At 32.4% G+C, this 17,155-nt stretch overlaps 1 protein-coding gene across 1 annotated transcript; it reads right to left on the bottom strand.

The window, feature by feature from the left end:
* Nucleotides 1-8,988: 8,988 nt before the first annotated feature.
* Nucleotides 8,989-12,315, bottom strand: LOC139495564 (uncharacterized). The gene is made up of 2 exons (XM_071283831.1): nucleotides 10,408-12,315; nucleotides 8,989-9,472 (listed from the first exon to the last, which is right to left on the bottom strand). Exons 1-2 carry the CDS (start codon nucleotides 12,200-12,202, stop codon nucleotides 9,294-9,296), a joined length of 1,974 nt encoding a protein of 657 aa, XP_071139932.1. The 5' UTR covers nucleotides 12,203-12,315; the 3' UTR covers nucleotides 8,989-9,293.
* Between the last annotated feature and the right edge of the window lie 4,840 nt (nucleotides 12,316-17,155).

Raw genomic sequence — 17,155 nt, 5'->3', positions numbered from 1 at the left:
GGCCACAATCATCATTGGGGTATCTAGTTTAAAAAATGTGTCCGGTGACCCAGTCACCAAACAAAGTAGGCCGCCATCTTGTTTCTGTTTGTCTATTATCTTGAAAACATAAAAAAAGAGAAAGAAACTATTAGTGCAAAAATAATCAGTAAGGTCAAGTTCTACAAATACATGTAAGTATAGTGGTCGAAATAGGTCGAAGACTGCTTATTGGTTGTAATTGCCTTTTTTAACAAATTATTTTAATATTTTATAAAAGATGAATAGACACTTTAAATAATAAAATAAAAAACAATCAAATTTTGCTGTTATACTTAAAAGACTGTCACTTTTTATAGGAGTGATTCCCCTTAAATTAGGATTTTTTATCCTCTTTTGGTTTTAAGCAAAAACCAAATGAAGATAGAGAGAACCTAAACAGACTTAATTATCAGCAATACAAGATCAAAATCTTAAAGATTTTTCTCATAAATTCAATTTTCTAGTCTACAATTTTTGAGAGTTTCTTTTGTGGAATAAGCATATAGACCAAGGGAAACAACACAGGCTCTTTGGGGCCTCTAGTTTTTTTGACAATTGTACTTAAACTGGATTATATATACATTTCAAATCATTTATATATTTCTTACGCTCATCAACATTAAAACTTTCAACATGTTTTGATTCAGGGATTTTTTTTTATTGTGGTTGATGTTCAGTAGCAAGTATTTCATGCATATCAGGTCTAGAAACAGAATTAAAATAAATATGAAAGGTAGGCTCTGCTAAGCATTGTGGTGGATTGAAGGGCTGTATATTTTTTTTTTAAAGGCAGTAATTTTTCCTTGCAACAGACCACTTGTTCACATGATGCCTGTACATTGATAATTGCAAAAAGTGAAAAAAACAAACATACCGAATCGTCAATTCAATGATACATGAAGACATCATTGAAATCTCTCCTCACGAGACATCGTATTTTGCGTCTCATCTCCAAAAAATGCAGCTGTGTATAGCTTAAAACAAATTTATCACACAACATAGTTTTACTTCAGTACAATCTGCAACCTTTTTGTACACTGAGGATATTCGTAGGATCCATCGTCCAGGGTAAACGGTGGACTATATTATAAAACAGCTTCTTGATGTTTTACCTACAATCACGATTTGTAGTGTAATTGATTTGTTCTGTTGTGTTTTGTTTTGTTTTCTGATGACTTAGGTACCGGTGTAGGGACGGTGGTAAAAAAGGTTCAGTACTAGTATCTACACAATTTGTGAATTGGCAACAAAATTGCTGTTGCCTGCATTTGTTACATATAATACCATGTTCAAAAAAGATTTCGAAAAATTGTTTGTGTTGTTTTGAAACTTGTATACAATGGCCTTATTTTAAGTTATGTGTATATTACAAAGAAATAACACAACGGGTGCCGTATACGGTGCAGGAAATGCTTACCCTTCCGGAGCACCAGATTTTTACTCCCGGTTTTTAGTGGAGTTCGTGTTGTTTCTTATTTCTTATTTATTATAGTTGTTGATGTAAATGTCCTTTGGTTTTTTTAGTCTTTGTTAACTCCTTGGTTTTGATTGTTATTGTCTTACACCCGCAACATTTCGGCTTCATTGCTATATAATCAATTCTCGTGTTGTTGGTTATGTACAGACACCTACATCAGTTTGACGGCAGTTGTTCCTTGAATATATGTAATAAATATAAACACATGAATAGAAAGTAAGTCAAGAGTATGGACAGTCATAAGAATGCACACAATAAGCGATACATTATTTTTTTCTTTACTACATGTAAAATGATATACTAGGAAATTATATAGTCAAAATGAACCAGAGTGACTCTATGAATTAACCAAACATCCGAAAGAATATGATGGAAACATTAAAATTTAAAATAACAACACAAGAAATGCAAATATTCTGAACGAGATTCGAACCCTTTCTTCAAAACCATCATTCATTAGAAGTTCTGTGCTGTACTGATGGAGCCACGGCGATGCTTATCCGTATATCTATAAGGGAGCTACCATTTGATTTTTATGGGGGGGGGGGGGGGGGGGGGGGGCTAGGATGAAATTTGAAAAAAATAGGCAGGACAGGAGTTTTGAGTTAAAAAAAAAGGCAGGATGAGACACTTGCAAAACAAAAAAGTCAGGACGACAATTTAGGTAAAAAAAGGCAGGATTAACTATAAAAAAGGCAGGACCGTACAGAGTGAAAAATAAAAAGGCAGGACAGAGATTACAGCTAAAAAAAAATGCAGGACAAAATTTTTCATCCTAGCCCCCCCCCCCCCCCCATAAAAATCAAATGGTAGCTCCCTAATACTAAAATTACAAGGTCCAATTTGTCAGCCGTCATCACGTAAAAACGACGAATCAAAGAATTCAACTTTATATATAACTAATACAGTACAAAGGTGTAGATTTAAAATTACACCACTCCAGGCCCTTTTATTTTCCACGTAATTAATATTGCCAATAATTAAGAAGTTCCGGGTCGAGTCCGATACCGATACCAATAGTATATTCACCTGTTACCTATTACCTTATCTGTACGTTCCGCATCTGACAGGCGCACCAACAAACGGTGTATTCAGGATTAATATGCTATATACGCGGGTCATAATCACAGGGTTGACACTACTAAATTGTCAAATTGTTACCTATTGTAGTATTTTAATCAGTAAGACTTTCTAAGATAACAATACGAATACTAAAAATCTGGACTAAAAATAAGGCGTATAGGGACAGTTTTCAATTTGTTAGCGGGCATGACGTAAAACAGCAACTTTATTTATAACTAATATAGGACAATGCTGTTGATTAAAAAATACTCCATTCCAGGACCTTTTGTTTTCCAAATAATTAATATTACCAATAATTGATAAGTTCCAGTTCGACGGGTTCAAACAGAAAGATTTGAAAGCAGAGAAAACTGTATATCTTATAATCGGCATGACTTTATCAGATGACAATACTAATACTAAAATAAGGCTTGCGCATATTTATATAATTTAATTCAGTCACGGACCCGCGATATCACGGGTATGTTCTAGTTTCTTATTAAGGAGCTATATCGGTACTATTTATCGATGTTACAATTTTTATTTAAAAAGTTTTTTTTTATGTAATAAAGACACTCTAAACCAATTTCATTTCTGAGGAAAAAAGTAGTATGAATTACAACAGTCATAAAAACATAACTTTTTTGGGGGTTGAAATGTCCTTCTGGGGGCTATTGATCACACATATCTCACTATACAAATCCTTGCTTTTATAGTAAATTTTATTCTGTCGGCACTTTTTGAAATTGATCCTTCTGTGTAAAAAATTCCCGGCAAATTGGCCTGGCTACCTCTTTGAATGTCCCTTAATTTTATGCAGAGTTAATTTTCTAAATATCTGGCAAGGCCTGTGTAACGTCTAAAAAAGTGAAATTTGAAAATATTTTATTTATTTACATTTTGAAACTTTTAATAATTTAATCATTACTGTCATATAAACATAATAAGTTTTTGACAAACAAAAACATACATCTATAGCAAAGAAATAACAATTCTAAAAGAAATTAAAACATGGAACAAAATTATAGGACTTCTGCCCTCAATTCCAATAACTGTTTTATAAAGGAACCATTATTTAGCATGTTCCATGATAGAGGGGTTTAGCCAATCGTCACAACTCGGCCGATTCGGAGAGTAGCGGAGTCACCCGAGGATTGCCGATTGGGGGTTTAGCGTTTCTTTTATTTTTTGTTCTTGGGACATATAATCATGAAAAGGTAAACAATTTTCAAATAAATTATCCCTTAGTTTTTTGTTAATTTTACATTCAAGGAGGAAAGTGTGTTCATCCTCCAGCAAGTTTCGCAGTTAACATATTCTATCCTTTCTAGGAATTTTAAATTAGCAACCCTTTTCTATTCATAAGTTTAATCAACAAAATACAATTAGATAAAAATTCCAATAAATGGACATTTGTGTACGAACTATATCTTAAATGTCAATTTAATGATCTTTATGCAAATCAGTTTTCTAAACATGTTACAAAATCCGTGTTATAATCCTGGTCCTTTGATAACTATTAATGGTGTTAAAGAAAATTATTGCGATTATGCTTTGATATTGAAACTTTCAAATTCTTAGAAATGTTTAATTTATTCAAAATTAAAAAAATTAAATGGTTTTAAATTTTTATTTGCAATTTCATGCAACATTTACCTAAGGTTTACGTAAAAAATAACCAAATAATAATAAATGTTGATATGATAGATTCAATAAAATCCTAATGATTCTATTATTACCTCGAACAGGATGTAGAAATTTATTGGCGCATAACATTTCATTTGGAAATATCTCCACCTACGCAGATCCTGTATCCTACACAGATATTAAATGGAAGAAAAAATCATTTTACAAAACGTCTTTAATTTTTGTATATTTTGAACAATTTTATGTTAAAGGATGTTCGCTCCCCTTGTTTTTGAATTTTTTGCAAGATATTCAGAATCCTCTGGTTTTATCCATGAAGTTCTATAAGGAATTTCGCCCACTAACCCCATCTTTTATTTTTATGCCCCAACAGTAGCGAAGAAGGAATTAAGTTTTACCATTGTCTGTTTGTACGTACGTCCGTACGTCCCAAAATTGGTTTCAGTTCTCTAACTTTAGTTTGCCTCAACCAAATGTTATGAAATTTATACACAATGCTTATTAACACAAATTGACAAAACACAGATCAGTTTTGAATTTTGGTGGCTTCACTTCTACCGTTCTAGAGTTATGTCTCTTTACAAATGGACAAATTTCTGAAATATTCGTTTCTGTTTTTCATTATAGAAAAGAAGATGTGGTATGATTGCCAATGAGACAACTCTCCAAAAGAGACCAAAAATGACACAGAAATTAACAACTATAGGTAACCGTACGGCCTTCAACAACGAGCAAAGTCTATACCGCATAGTCAGCTATAAAAGGCCCCGAAATGACAATGTAAAACAATTCTAACTTTAGTTTGCCTCAACCAAATGTTATGAAACTTATGTGCAACGCTAATTACCACAAAACACAGATCAAGTACAAATTTGGGTAGCATCTCTTTCACAGTTCTTCAGTTATGTCCCTTTATAACGTTATATATATGTTACAGTAAATAGGTGAAATTAGGAATTACATGTAATTACTAAACACTTCAGTAAATACCTGTAATTACTAGCCAATTTAGTAATTACATGTATTTACTAGTTGTTTCAGTGATTACTGGTAATCACTGATTTTTTTTGTCATTTTTACAGCTATTTACTAACTTGATGTTTTTGTTTTAAAATTAAAAACATAATTCAAGATACCAAATAAGAAAGTAAAGGGGTAGGGATTTTAACGGCGCTAACTTAAGGATGTAGGAATATAATGCACATCCAAAGTGCATACTCTTTAGTGTTTGTGAATTGAAACTGGAAAATGGTTGTTTTATAGCTTTTGAAACTCCGTAAATATATGTATGCAAGACAATGATATCTATCCAAAATCAAACTAAAATCTCCATCATGCACTGTGGTTCAAAACTTTAAAAAAAACTTTCTCCAAATATCCTGGATTTCTACCAAACTTAGACAGAAGCTAAATGTTTATGATCATAAAATAATATCCAAAAGTAAAGTTTGGAAAAAAAATCCTTTTTTTCGTATGTATATATTTTACTTATAAATGGACTAGTTTTGTCCCAGTTAACATTACATACACTCTGTAGTTAGATTTTATAAACCATCCTGGATTTTTACCCAATTTTGACTGAAGCTTCTTACAGTACTAGTCAACAGATAGTATCTAGAGGAAAATTTTAATATTTTTTCCTCATTTTTGTTGAGCCTGCGATTAACAGCAAAAGTAACCGAGACTATTTGTTCTGCAAAAACCCTTACAATTTTAATAGCTTAATACATCGATAACCCATCTCCAGCTAGGGGTTGATTTGAAGGTCACATGAATACGTATTCAATGAGGTCCAAATATTCACTTGCAAGTGCACAACTCATCAACCTTGTTTCTCAGCTAATTTAACAAAATAAAACCAGAATGGCTGCTAACAGTGAATTATAATTTTACAATATCATTTTTATAAATGATTTAACAACAAAAAAAAGATATTTTTTTTATATATCTCGAAGCTAATGCACATAACAGTTCATTCCAGTTCTTAACCTACATAACGTTATCTTATCTTTATAAGGTAATAAGTCTAAATATTCTTCAAATTCAAAGAGTTCTTTAAAAAGTTAAGACATAATGCTTTGGGAGAATTTTCCATTTCTGATTTCCATGTCTTCTGAAGTTGGTCAAAAATTATCTGTATAATGCTCAACTTAAACCATTTTGGATTAAAACTAAAGTTACTCTGATTTAACCAAATATTTGAAAGTCCATATTTATTCAAGATATTTTTTATACATATTAACCATTCAAAATTTTAAGAGTACTAACTGATCTTCTAGTTAGTATTACACAGCTAAAACAATGTTGTATTATGGTCAGGTGATCAAAAGTTATGGTTGTGTTAGCAGTCAGTAAATAGGTGTAAATATTCATTTTAAATTTAGTAATTACTGGTAATAACTGGGCTGTTTAAGGAATTACTTGTATTAACTAAGTGCATCGGGAATTACCTGTAATTCCTAAATTTTAGTAATTACATGTAATTCCTAATTTCACCTATTTACTGTAACATATATATATGCAAGCGGGGGCAAAGGACACATTCCCAATTTATCATAATCTTATTACATATATAGTTTAAAATTTCATATTTGAAAATCTTATAAATTTTCTTTTTTTTTTCGTGGTTTTTGAAAGAAAAAAGATGCCACTGTGAAATGTATAAAAAATCTAGAAAAATCATGTCCGCCAAAGTTTCAATGGCTTATATCTCGAAAACAAGCACACGGACCAGTAGGAACATCCTTAAAGAAATATAGTATAATAAGAATAAAAGAACATGTGTTATAACCATATACGTCAATGCGACATGAACCCAAATATAAAAATAACCAAATGACATCTGGAGGACATACAGTCACTTAGTCAACTTCCTGTTTCGTTCAAGTGTCACAAAAACAAAGGTCATCAGTAACGAACTGAGGAAGAAAAAGAAAAACATTTTGAAATTCTTAATAGTTCATGATTAGATGTTTTAAACACAAATCAAAGTTATAAAAATGCTTTGTATGAACGTGTTTACTGTTTGAACATGTCCCTAAAAAGTTTTATACACAATATATTATTTAACTAAGCATTTGTGTAAGTAACGAACTTATTCGGAATGAAATAAATAGCGATAAGGTCACAGGCGGATCCAGAAATTTCCATAAGTGGGGGCCCACTGACTGCCTGAGAGGGAGCCCGCTCCAGTCACGCTTCAGTGATTCCCTATATGGGCATTTTTCAATAAAAACGTACTTTCTTGTCCCAGCCACTTTAAAAAAAATGTGTTTGATCTTTGCAAGTAATTTTTTGTGCAGTCAGTACATTGAATTACATATATCATTTTTAAGCAAAGAAACAGTTTATTTTTTAGAGGGATTGATAAGATATTGATTCCTGAAAGGTCCAAAACAACCAAAATGGCATGTCCCTAGACCGCCTGTTCAACATTCATACTCTCAAATATTGTAAAAAAATGTAGAAATAAATATTAATTTTACTTAATATAAGTTCTTTAATAATTCAATAGTATGTTTAGAGCCAACATATTTTAATAAACAGCTTTTAACATAGGATTTTTTATTTTAGAAGGTGTGTCCCTAACACAATGTCCACTACGAAACGAAGTCATTAAAACTTGCTTATAAACAGTTTTATAAAATCAATGTAATTTTTTGTTTGCAAGAGATATAAACATTAGGGTCTTACAAAAGAAGTGATTCTTTTATAACAGCAATTAAACTGTTGGTAAGAAAAATTGAGCACATCAAATGGACCAGAGTGATACCGTATTTTTGTAAATGTCCACTACGAAACGGGTCAAATCTCCTTCAGTAACTGGTTTTAAAATTATGAAAAAAATATCAGTGTACAGCTTAATAACGCTTTTATGAATACAGTCAGTCTTGTTACTATTGCAATATTGGGGTTGTGAGAAAAAAATAAAACATGTGAATACGTCCCCTACGAAACGGTCCCTTACGAAACAAGTTTGGGAGAAAAACGTTTCGTAGTGGACACTACCACTACCATGCAGTCTTTTTTTACTCTTTTTTCAATTATATTCGTGCAAAGCAAATAACAAAGGTTAGTTTCATGTAATTTTTATTATGTTTTTATTAACATAGAATAGGGTTGATGTCAACTACGAAACTTTTTGTCCACTACGAAACGGTTTTGTCAACTACGAAACGCATCAAAATGTCCACTACGTAACATGAGTTGTACCTTCATATGTGAAATACTGTCTAATCTTTATCGATAAAAAATGGTTCTCCAATTCAGAAAACAATGAGATTTTTCTAGTATATAAAGTAAACAAACTGGAATGTCTATCGGAAACATTTAAAATTGCAAAAATATGTGTGTTTAGAAGCAGTTTCGTAGGGGGAAAAGTCCCCTACGAAACAGTACACAAATTATGAAAATAATATCATTTTAAAGAGTATTTAAGATTGCACTTTTTGTTCACAAACAGGTCTATAATAGAGGTATTCAAAATAACTCTTGAAAATAAATCTTAGACTAGTTGATTTTCCATTTTTTTTAGGTCTGAAAGGAACGCTTTTATTGAAAAACGCCCATATAAGCAACCAAATTTCCCCCAAAAAATGTGGGGCCCGGACCCCCCTAAATCCGCCTCTGTAGGTTTATAATTATATACAACAAGTCAAACTCTAAATCATTTGGCCGAGTCTTTAAAAATTGTGAATGGATTAAGCAGAAAAAAATCAAGATCTGCTAATACCACTGAATTCTTGTAATAAATAATTTTAATCATTGATATTTGACTCGAATAAATCATATAGATTTCACTTGAATAAATAACTGAGATTTGATTCTATATACGACAACTACTTGTGATAAGAAAAAATGCAACAGGTGCATACAAATATCGCGTTTTGAGTATGAATACAAGGATGAAAGCGCCAAAAAGTTTATTATAGTAAGATATGGTTTTATAATGTTTGAAAACTTTAACCAGAAATTTTGCATTGTATGAAGTTCAGTCGTATAGATTATATCGAGGTGCAATCTCCCATGCAGAGTTGTCTGTCTTTGCTCTCTCAACTCTGCATTTGATATTGATCAAAGTGGTGTGTTATGTCTGTTTTTTTACCAGTTGTATTTCGTCTATTTCATGTATTTGGAGAGAACGTTTCTTCAAAATCTTATAACCAAACGCAGCTGAACGTTTCTTCCAAATCATATAGCCAAACAAAATTATAATCAAACCAGTTGTCAGCCAGAAAAGAACAGCATACACAGTTTTTGCTGAATCTGAAAAATATAAAAGCATCAAAATTACATTATTATTACACCGACCTTCAAGGTATAGAACCAGTAATAGGAGCCCGGTAAGAAAGAACATACAAGAAAGTAGTACATATTTTAAACAAAATAGTTCCTACGCACAGCTGTAACTTTGACAACAAGTAAAATGTTTGGGTAATTTTGGTATCAAATGAAAGCGTAGGGACTTGGGATCACTGTAGACCCCTTGTTGATTTTTTTTAAAATAAAAATAATATATATATATATATATATATATATATATGAAATTTTAATAATTTGTCCTGTTGTTCAGATCAAAAGTACCCGTTTTTGTACTATCAATTTTTTGGGAACCAGTGCGTTCTAATATGCAATTAAACGTATGTAAAATGTTTCAGCACAAATCAAAATAAGGTATAGTTTTGACATGGAATGACTACCACTTTATTTGAACTTCAGACAAAGTAGCTACTAACTGCAGAGTTTACCATAGAAAGCAATGGCTATGAATAGGTGGTTTTATGTATCAAAAGAGACAAATATTACATGCATTTCAGAACAATAACAAGTTAACGTCAAACAAGGAAAAAACTAATTTGCACACGATACAGTCTCTTAATTGTACTTTTAACGGTCAAGTCAACAAGATAACCCGCTGTTATAGATAATTATGTTCCCGAACACAATGTTCTGAATTTAAGCCGAGTTCTTCCTATGAGTTTTATTAAAGTCTTTGTCTTGCACTTGAAAAACAAAAACGTCCAAAATGCATTAGATACTGAAAGTGTAATCATTGTTTAGTAATTTAGAATGACAGACCGGTTGGAATTACCTTTACATATTTTACACACTAATTTCAGGGACAGGGACCTCGAAAATGGTGTATGCAGACATTTATTGCTAGCAAGATTAAGGTAAGATTGAGTTGAAAATTGACATACCTGTAGAACTTTTTTGTTTGGATGACACATCATTTACAACGCCTGCCATTGTCCTTAAATAACTGTGGCATGTTGGAAGTTCTTTTGGAATATATCTATTCTGATTTTCAAATGATTCATTAAGCATGAGCGCCATTCCATTGACCATGTGTTTATCAATATGACAGTGCATGAACCACACTCCTGGGTTCGTAGCATCTATTCTAATAATCACATAGCCCCCATATGGTATAACTATGGTGTCTTTTCGTACAGTATCTTTCAAGTTTATTCCTGGAATATTCTGATAATTATTCCACGATGCATTTCTCCATTTTGCGTTATTGCATTGGCTTTGTTCATTAGAGAGCGTTTCGCTGCATTTAATGTCATTTGTTAATATGAACTGGCCATCATTTTTAACCTCAGGAAAACCCATCTTTAGAACTTCAAAGGTGTGACCATGCATATGGATAGGATGAGAAATGGCTGCTCCACTTCCAAGGTTTAAAAGGATCATTGTGACTTCGGATCCAGATTTTAAGTTCAATGTATGACTACATATACAGGTGTTTTCATCACCACATTTATCACAATCGGTGTCGGTTTCAGACGGCTGTGTCAGAGGTGCAACTGTTGGCCAACGAAAAATGCGTCCATTTATGGATGAATGATCACCGGGAAAACCGAAGTTCAAGAAATGTAATGCCTTCTCATTTGTTTCTTTTACATGTTCTGCATTAAAATCATTATCATCTATATTTCCAAGTGATTTTAAATCAGTCACGGGGACGCAAATGAAATCATCCCTTTGTGGGTAGACTTGAAATGGGCAATTTAATACCCGAAACATGTGATCATTAGTGTGAAATTTCATGGCTGAAGAATCTCCCTTCTGAACATTAAGAAACCCAAGTCCAATATTATCTCCAATGGTAAGACTTGGCGACGAAAGAACACTTACAGTAATGTTGTACACTCTCTCCTCAGCATAATCCAAATCTATTTCAAAATCATACCGTTCCGCAGGAAATATGATTATTTTATCTACGACAACCGGCACAATCTCAAATCCATCAGTTTCAACCACATTCAATTTTAAACCTGATATTGAAAATAAGAGGGTACAATGTGATCCAACTGCAATGAGTCTAAACCGATGTTGACCACCTTTCCTAACATTGAACGTTTCTATTGGGGCAAGAATATCTTTAAACTGTCCTCGGCCATTGATTAAGATTGAATGAGGGGATGTATCATATAATTGATCATTTACATCTAGTAATGTCTGTGCATCATACTGATGGTTCCATTCTTGAATCTGAAGTATATGCTGATTCATAAATGGTACTCGGAGGTGGTGCTTTTTGCGGAGGACAATAAAAGCACCAAATAAACCCATGTCTCTTTGGTTGCCTACATGAGAGTGGTACCAGTAAGACCCTCCAAATTTAGGATGGAATGTGTAATTAAAGGATTGACCTGGCATTATTGGGCATTGCGAAACAAACGCAACACCATCCATGGCTGGATGTTCAAGCTGATCTATACCGTGCCAATGAATGGTTACAGCCTCATTGATCAGAAGGTTATTAACGATTATAGTAATAGTTTGATTTTCATAAATGAAAATAGATGGCCCTGGCATGGTTCCGTTGGCGGTGATAAGATTTCTAGTCAAGTTCCATCCATCAGCAGAAATGATATCATCTATTGGAATTGGAATGACTGGGCTGTCCTCTAAAGATTCTGACTTGGGCAATTTGTATAATTCCCGAGACTTTGCATACACCTGGCCCACTGTATTCCCATTCATTGTAAGAGCAGTCTTGATGTTAATAGATGTAAAACAGTGGTCAACCGTCTTGTCACAATGAAATCCAATAGTGACTCCAAGAATTCCATAAAAAACAAAAAGAAAGGCATTCGACATCTGCAAGTAAAGAAAATATTTAATAACGACACGAATTTCTCTATATATTATACTGTTAGGTTTTCTGACCTGAAATAAATAAAATTTTGCGTTTATTCTTTACATGTGACTTGAAATATCCTTTACGACCTTTTTTAATCGCACAAGAGCTAGAGCTGACTCATTACAGAAAATTACTGGTCGTATTGATGGATAACATACGACGGGTGAAAAACAAGCATACTTTAAAAGCGACTGCTATCTTTCAAAGGAGTAGGTTCAGTAAGACCCCTTTTTGGCCCCAAAATATAGCAGTTTTACAAAATTGTTAAAATGTAAACCTTTAGTTATTTATTGGACAGTAGAATGCTTCTACTACATAAATATGGGCTGTTTTTTGACAATACAATGCACATATATCCGGTACTAGCACCATTAAGTTATGCTAAATTACTGAAATCCTCATAATTCTAGCATTTTAGTTAAATTTTATACGGTTTTCGTGTCAAACGAAAGTGGCCGCATTCGTGTTCATCCTTAATATTGAAATGTAAGTTGTATTTTATGATAATACATAACATATATAAAGGTTGAGGATGAACACGGATGCGGCCACTTTCATTTTTACAAAAAACCATCTGAAAAGTGACATTTTTCGTCATATTAAGTAGATTTTTCATATTTGAGCTTGAATCGGATCGTTTTTAATGACTAAATCTGTTAAAATCTTTCACATAAACTAATTAATTCAAATAAAATAGACACTTAAGTGTTTAAAAAGTGGTCAAAATCTTTCGTCAGATGAACCTCAAATTTGAGGCCAAAATCGGTCCTTACCTTCTCCTTTTGTAAAGACTTGTTAGTGTTTTCTATTTTTTCAATAAATTGTTTTCAAATCCTTTCCCAGCAACCCATCTCCATAGATCAAAAGGTGTTTCGAACATCTGTTTAGACCAATTAGAATTAACTAATTAACCATGGCCATGTCCATCACCAGGAGCCCAAGCCATTGCATAGTGACACTTATTATAAAAATACTGTATTTTGTCTCTTAATGTGTCTGATTTAAAGTATGAACTATTGCCATCATTTTGACGCAGTGGTAGCAGAAGATGTGTCCGAGTGGCTAATAAGGGAAGGGGGTGACCATAAATGCTCCAAGTTAAAAAGAAAACGTTTTGTGATTATCATGAATATTTGACTAGCAACAAAAAAGGAAAAAAGAAACTCTAGGAGAAAGTTTATACAATTGTACGTATATAGGATAAAACATTTCCAAGTGGGAATTGTAGCCTTACGCCACCCTATTATTTTCTCCTAATCCTAAGTATTGGCATTCGTTGTCCATTCTAACCTGTTTAAAAGATTCTCCTCTAAAAGAAACTTTGTCAATTGGAGCAAAAACATAAGTGAAGAATAAATCAATAAACAAGTCAAATAAAGAAATATCAAAGAAAATTATACTTGACATATTTCATGTACAAATGTCACTAGTATAGTACGCCAATTTTTATCTTAAACGGTCATTTTAAACACATATTAATAAATTCATCATAGATACCAGGACTAAATTTTGTATATACGCCAGACGTGCGTTTCGTCTACAAAAGACTCATCAGTGACGCTCGAATCCAAACAAGTTAAAAAGGCCAAATAAAGTACGAAGTTGAAGAGCATTGAGGACCAAAATTCCTAAAAGTTTTGCCAAATACAGCTAAGTTAATCTATGCCTGAGGTAGAAAAGCCTTAGTATTTCAAAAATTCAAAAATTTGTAAACAGTTAATTTATAAATATAAAACACAGAATGACAAACCTTTATGTCATTTTAAATTTTCAGACTTATCCACTGCGGTACCTGTCCAAACAATTCGCTTACAGCTAATTAAGATCTGTCAAGTATATGTTCAGTAACTGCTGATTACCTGTTAATATCAACATCATAATGAATTGTCTAAAAAGCTACTGAAAATTACTGAACTGACTGCAATCGAATATTACTGAATTTACCGCGGTGGATCAATCTAAAAAGCTGCTGAAACTTACTGACCTTACTGCAATCGAATACTACAGAATTTACCGCGGTTGATCAATCTAAAAAACTACTGAAAATCACTGACCTGACTGCAATCGAATATTACTGAATTTACCGCGGTGGATCAATCTAAAAAGCTGCTGAAAATTACTGACCTTACTGCAATCGAATACTACTGAATTTACCGCGGTGGATCAATCTAAAAAGCTGCTGAAAATTACTGACCTTACTGCAATCGAATATTACTGAATTTACCGCGGTGGATCAATCTAAAAAGCTGCTGAAAATTACTGACCTTACTGCAATCGAATACTACTGAATTTACCGCGGGGGATCAATCTAAAAAGCTGCTGAAAATTACTGACCTTACTGCAATCGAATATTACTGAATTTACCGCGGTTGATCAATCTAAAAAGGCTGCTGAAAATTACTGACCTTACTGCAATCGAATACTACTGAATTTACCGCGGTGGATCAATCTAAAAAGCTGCTGAAAATTACTGAACTGACTGCAATCGAATATTACTGAATTTACCGCGGTGGATCAATCTAAAAAGCTGCTGAAAATTACTGAACTGACTGCAATCGAATATTACTGAATTTACCGCGGTGGATCAATCAAAAAATTTACAGAAAAAACTGAATATGACTTGATAAAATATTGTCCAGACTTTTCAGATGATGTTATGATCAAAATGACCGTTTAGCACTAAAATTACAAGTGTTTTAGTTGATAGACCAACTGATATCAGTATTTATTTAACCAACAATTTGCCCTGTATGTTCTTGAATGTGACATGCATGCCATAAAAACAGATTTTATACATCACAAAAGTTAATACTAGAATGAATGAATGAATGAAGGGCTGAATGAATAATAGGAAATAAGGCGCATGATACGTCCGTCGCCCTTTTACATCGTCTTTATGCTTTAAATGAATTTATATGAACAACTAGATATACTGAGATTTTCAACTATTTTCAACAAATAAAGTTCCATAACTCCACAAAGTCATATCAAAAATTTATATAAACAATATATGTAAACAAGTCACCAAAGTTTCATGAAAACTGTTCAAAACGTCTATTGTCCGAAACTTGTCCGTCAATAGATATAAACAATTAACCAAAGCTTCATGGAAATTGGTAAAAACCTTTTGAGTTACCGTCTGAAGTGTTGACGACGGTATGTCTTAAACGGTCATAAAAATCAGTGTTTTATTTAAACGGTTTAAAGTTGGCGAATATAGCATACTAGTATATCAATAATGGATATCTTTGAAAAATAACCCGTCACCCGAATGTATCCCTTTTAATAATATATTTAATTGAAATGTACAGAATGTTATGATATTTCAAAGTCTATTTTACCGTTAATAATATGTACGGCTTTTTAAAAAAAAATTATACTAGTAAATAAACTCATCACAGATACCAGGATAAGAATTTTGCACTCAAGACGCGCGGTTCGTCTACAAAATACTTTTAAGTGACGATGATTTAAAAGGCAAATTAAGTACGAAGTTGAAGAGCATTACGGATCAAAATTTCCAAAAAGGTTTTGCCAAATTCGGCTAAGGTCATCTAATCCTGTGGTAGAAAATCCTTAGCGTTTTGAAAAAGTCATAGATTTGTAAGCATCTTATTGGAAAATATTTCAAGAAAATGTAAAAAAATAATGTCAATTTACGTTAATAACCGTTTAAAATAAGTCATTTAAAGCTGTTGTATTTGTTAATTTCATTAATAAGCTCTTCAAAGATATTATTATTGAAATTTTGTACGCCAGACGCGCGTGTCGTCTACAAAGGACTTTTCAGTGACACTCGAATAAAAAAGTTAAAACAGCCATATAAAGTACGAAGTTGAAGAGCATTTAGGACCCAAAATTCCAAAAGGTTTTGAAAAAAACAGCAAATAACATTAACGGTACTAATTTTAAAGTTGATTATAACACTAAAAAATTAAATGATATTTAATGATAATGTTTGTGCAACTCAGTTCACATTATTAACTAACCTTGTGTATTCTTAAGATCTCAATGCAGTTATAATTTATTTCATTTCGAAAGAAAATTTAATACTTTAAATCGTAACTAATTCTAGGAAATATAAGGGGGTGATTTCCGTTAAATCTGATATGTATTCTTGCTGATTAAATGAATTGGTAAAACTTCATCAAATTATCCAAATGTTCAATCAACCAAAAACCTGAAGGCGATAGTCTAGGCTTTTAATAAATGAAATGAGTAGCAAATTAGTGTCATAAAAGGTTTGTTTGATATCAAATTCGTGTTTAACATGCTTAAATTGTGGCAGAGTTAATAATTTTTATACGGTTTTGAAGTCGACCTTACAATTTGAAGGAGAAAACAATACAAATATTTAATTGACAATTTTTAATTTTTAGATGACATAAAAAAAGATTATGGTATAAGTAAATTAGGCAATTCATTAAAAGTAAGGAATCAAATTCTGACTATCAAGTAGTAGCAATTACAAAAATTAAACAAATCTTACAATCGGTGCAATTTTGGAAAAACTTCAATTGTTTTATGTTTTCGATACAAAGACAAAACCATGCATCGGAAAACCATTATTTTTCCCAAAGTTGCATCAATGGTAAGCTTGTGTTTTTAATTTTTTTAGCTGTAAAAGAGGGACGAAAGATACCAAAGGGACAGTCAAACTCATAAATCTAAAACAAACTGACAACGCCATGGCTAAAAAAAGACAAACAAACAACAGACATGACACAACATAGAACACTAAAGAATAAACAACACGAACTCCAACAAAAAACTAGGGGTGATCTCAGTTGCTC

Source organism: Mytilus edulis, chromosome 11 (assembly GCF_963676685.1).
Source record: "Mytilus edulis chromosome 11, xbMytEdul2.2, whole genome shotgun sequence".
In the NCBI taxonomy this organism is placed as follows: domain Eukaryota; kingdom Metazoa; phylum Mollusca; class Bivalvia; order Mytilida; family Mytilidae; genus Mytilus; species Mytilus edulis.
Note: the sequence above shows the minus strand (reverse complement) of the source record. Positions and strands in the feature narration are given on the sequence as shown.

Coding starts and splice junctions, on each gene's coding strand:
- LOC139495564 (XM_071283831.1), bottom strand. CDS start 12,202: ATGAATGGGAATACAGTGGGCCAGGTGTATGCAAAGTCTCGGGAATTA. Junction 9,473..10,407: donor CAAACAAAAAAGTTCTACAG/GTATGTCAATTT, acceptor TATATTTTTCAG/ATTCAGCAAAAACTGTGTAT.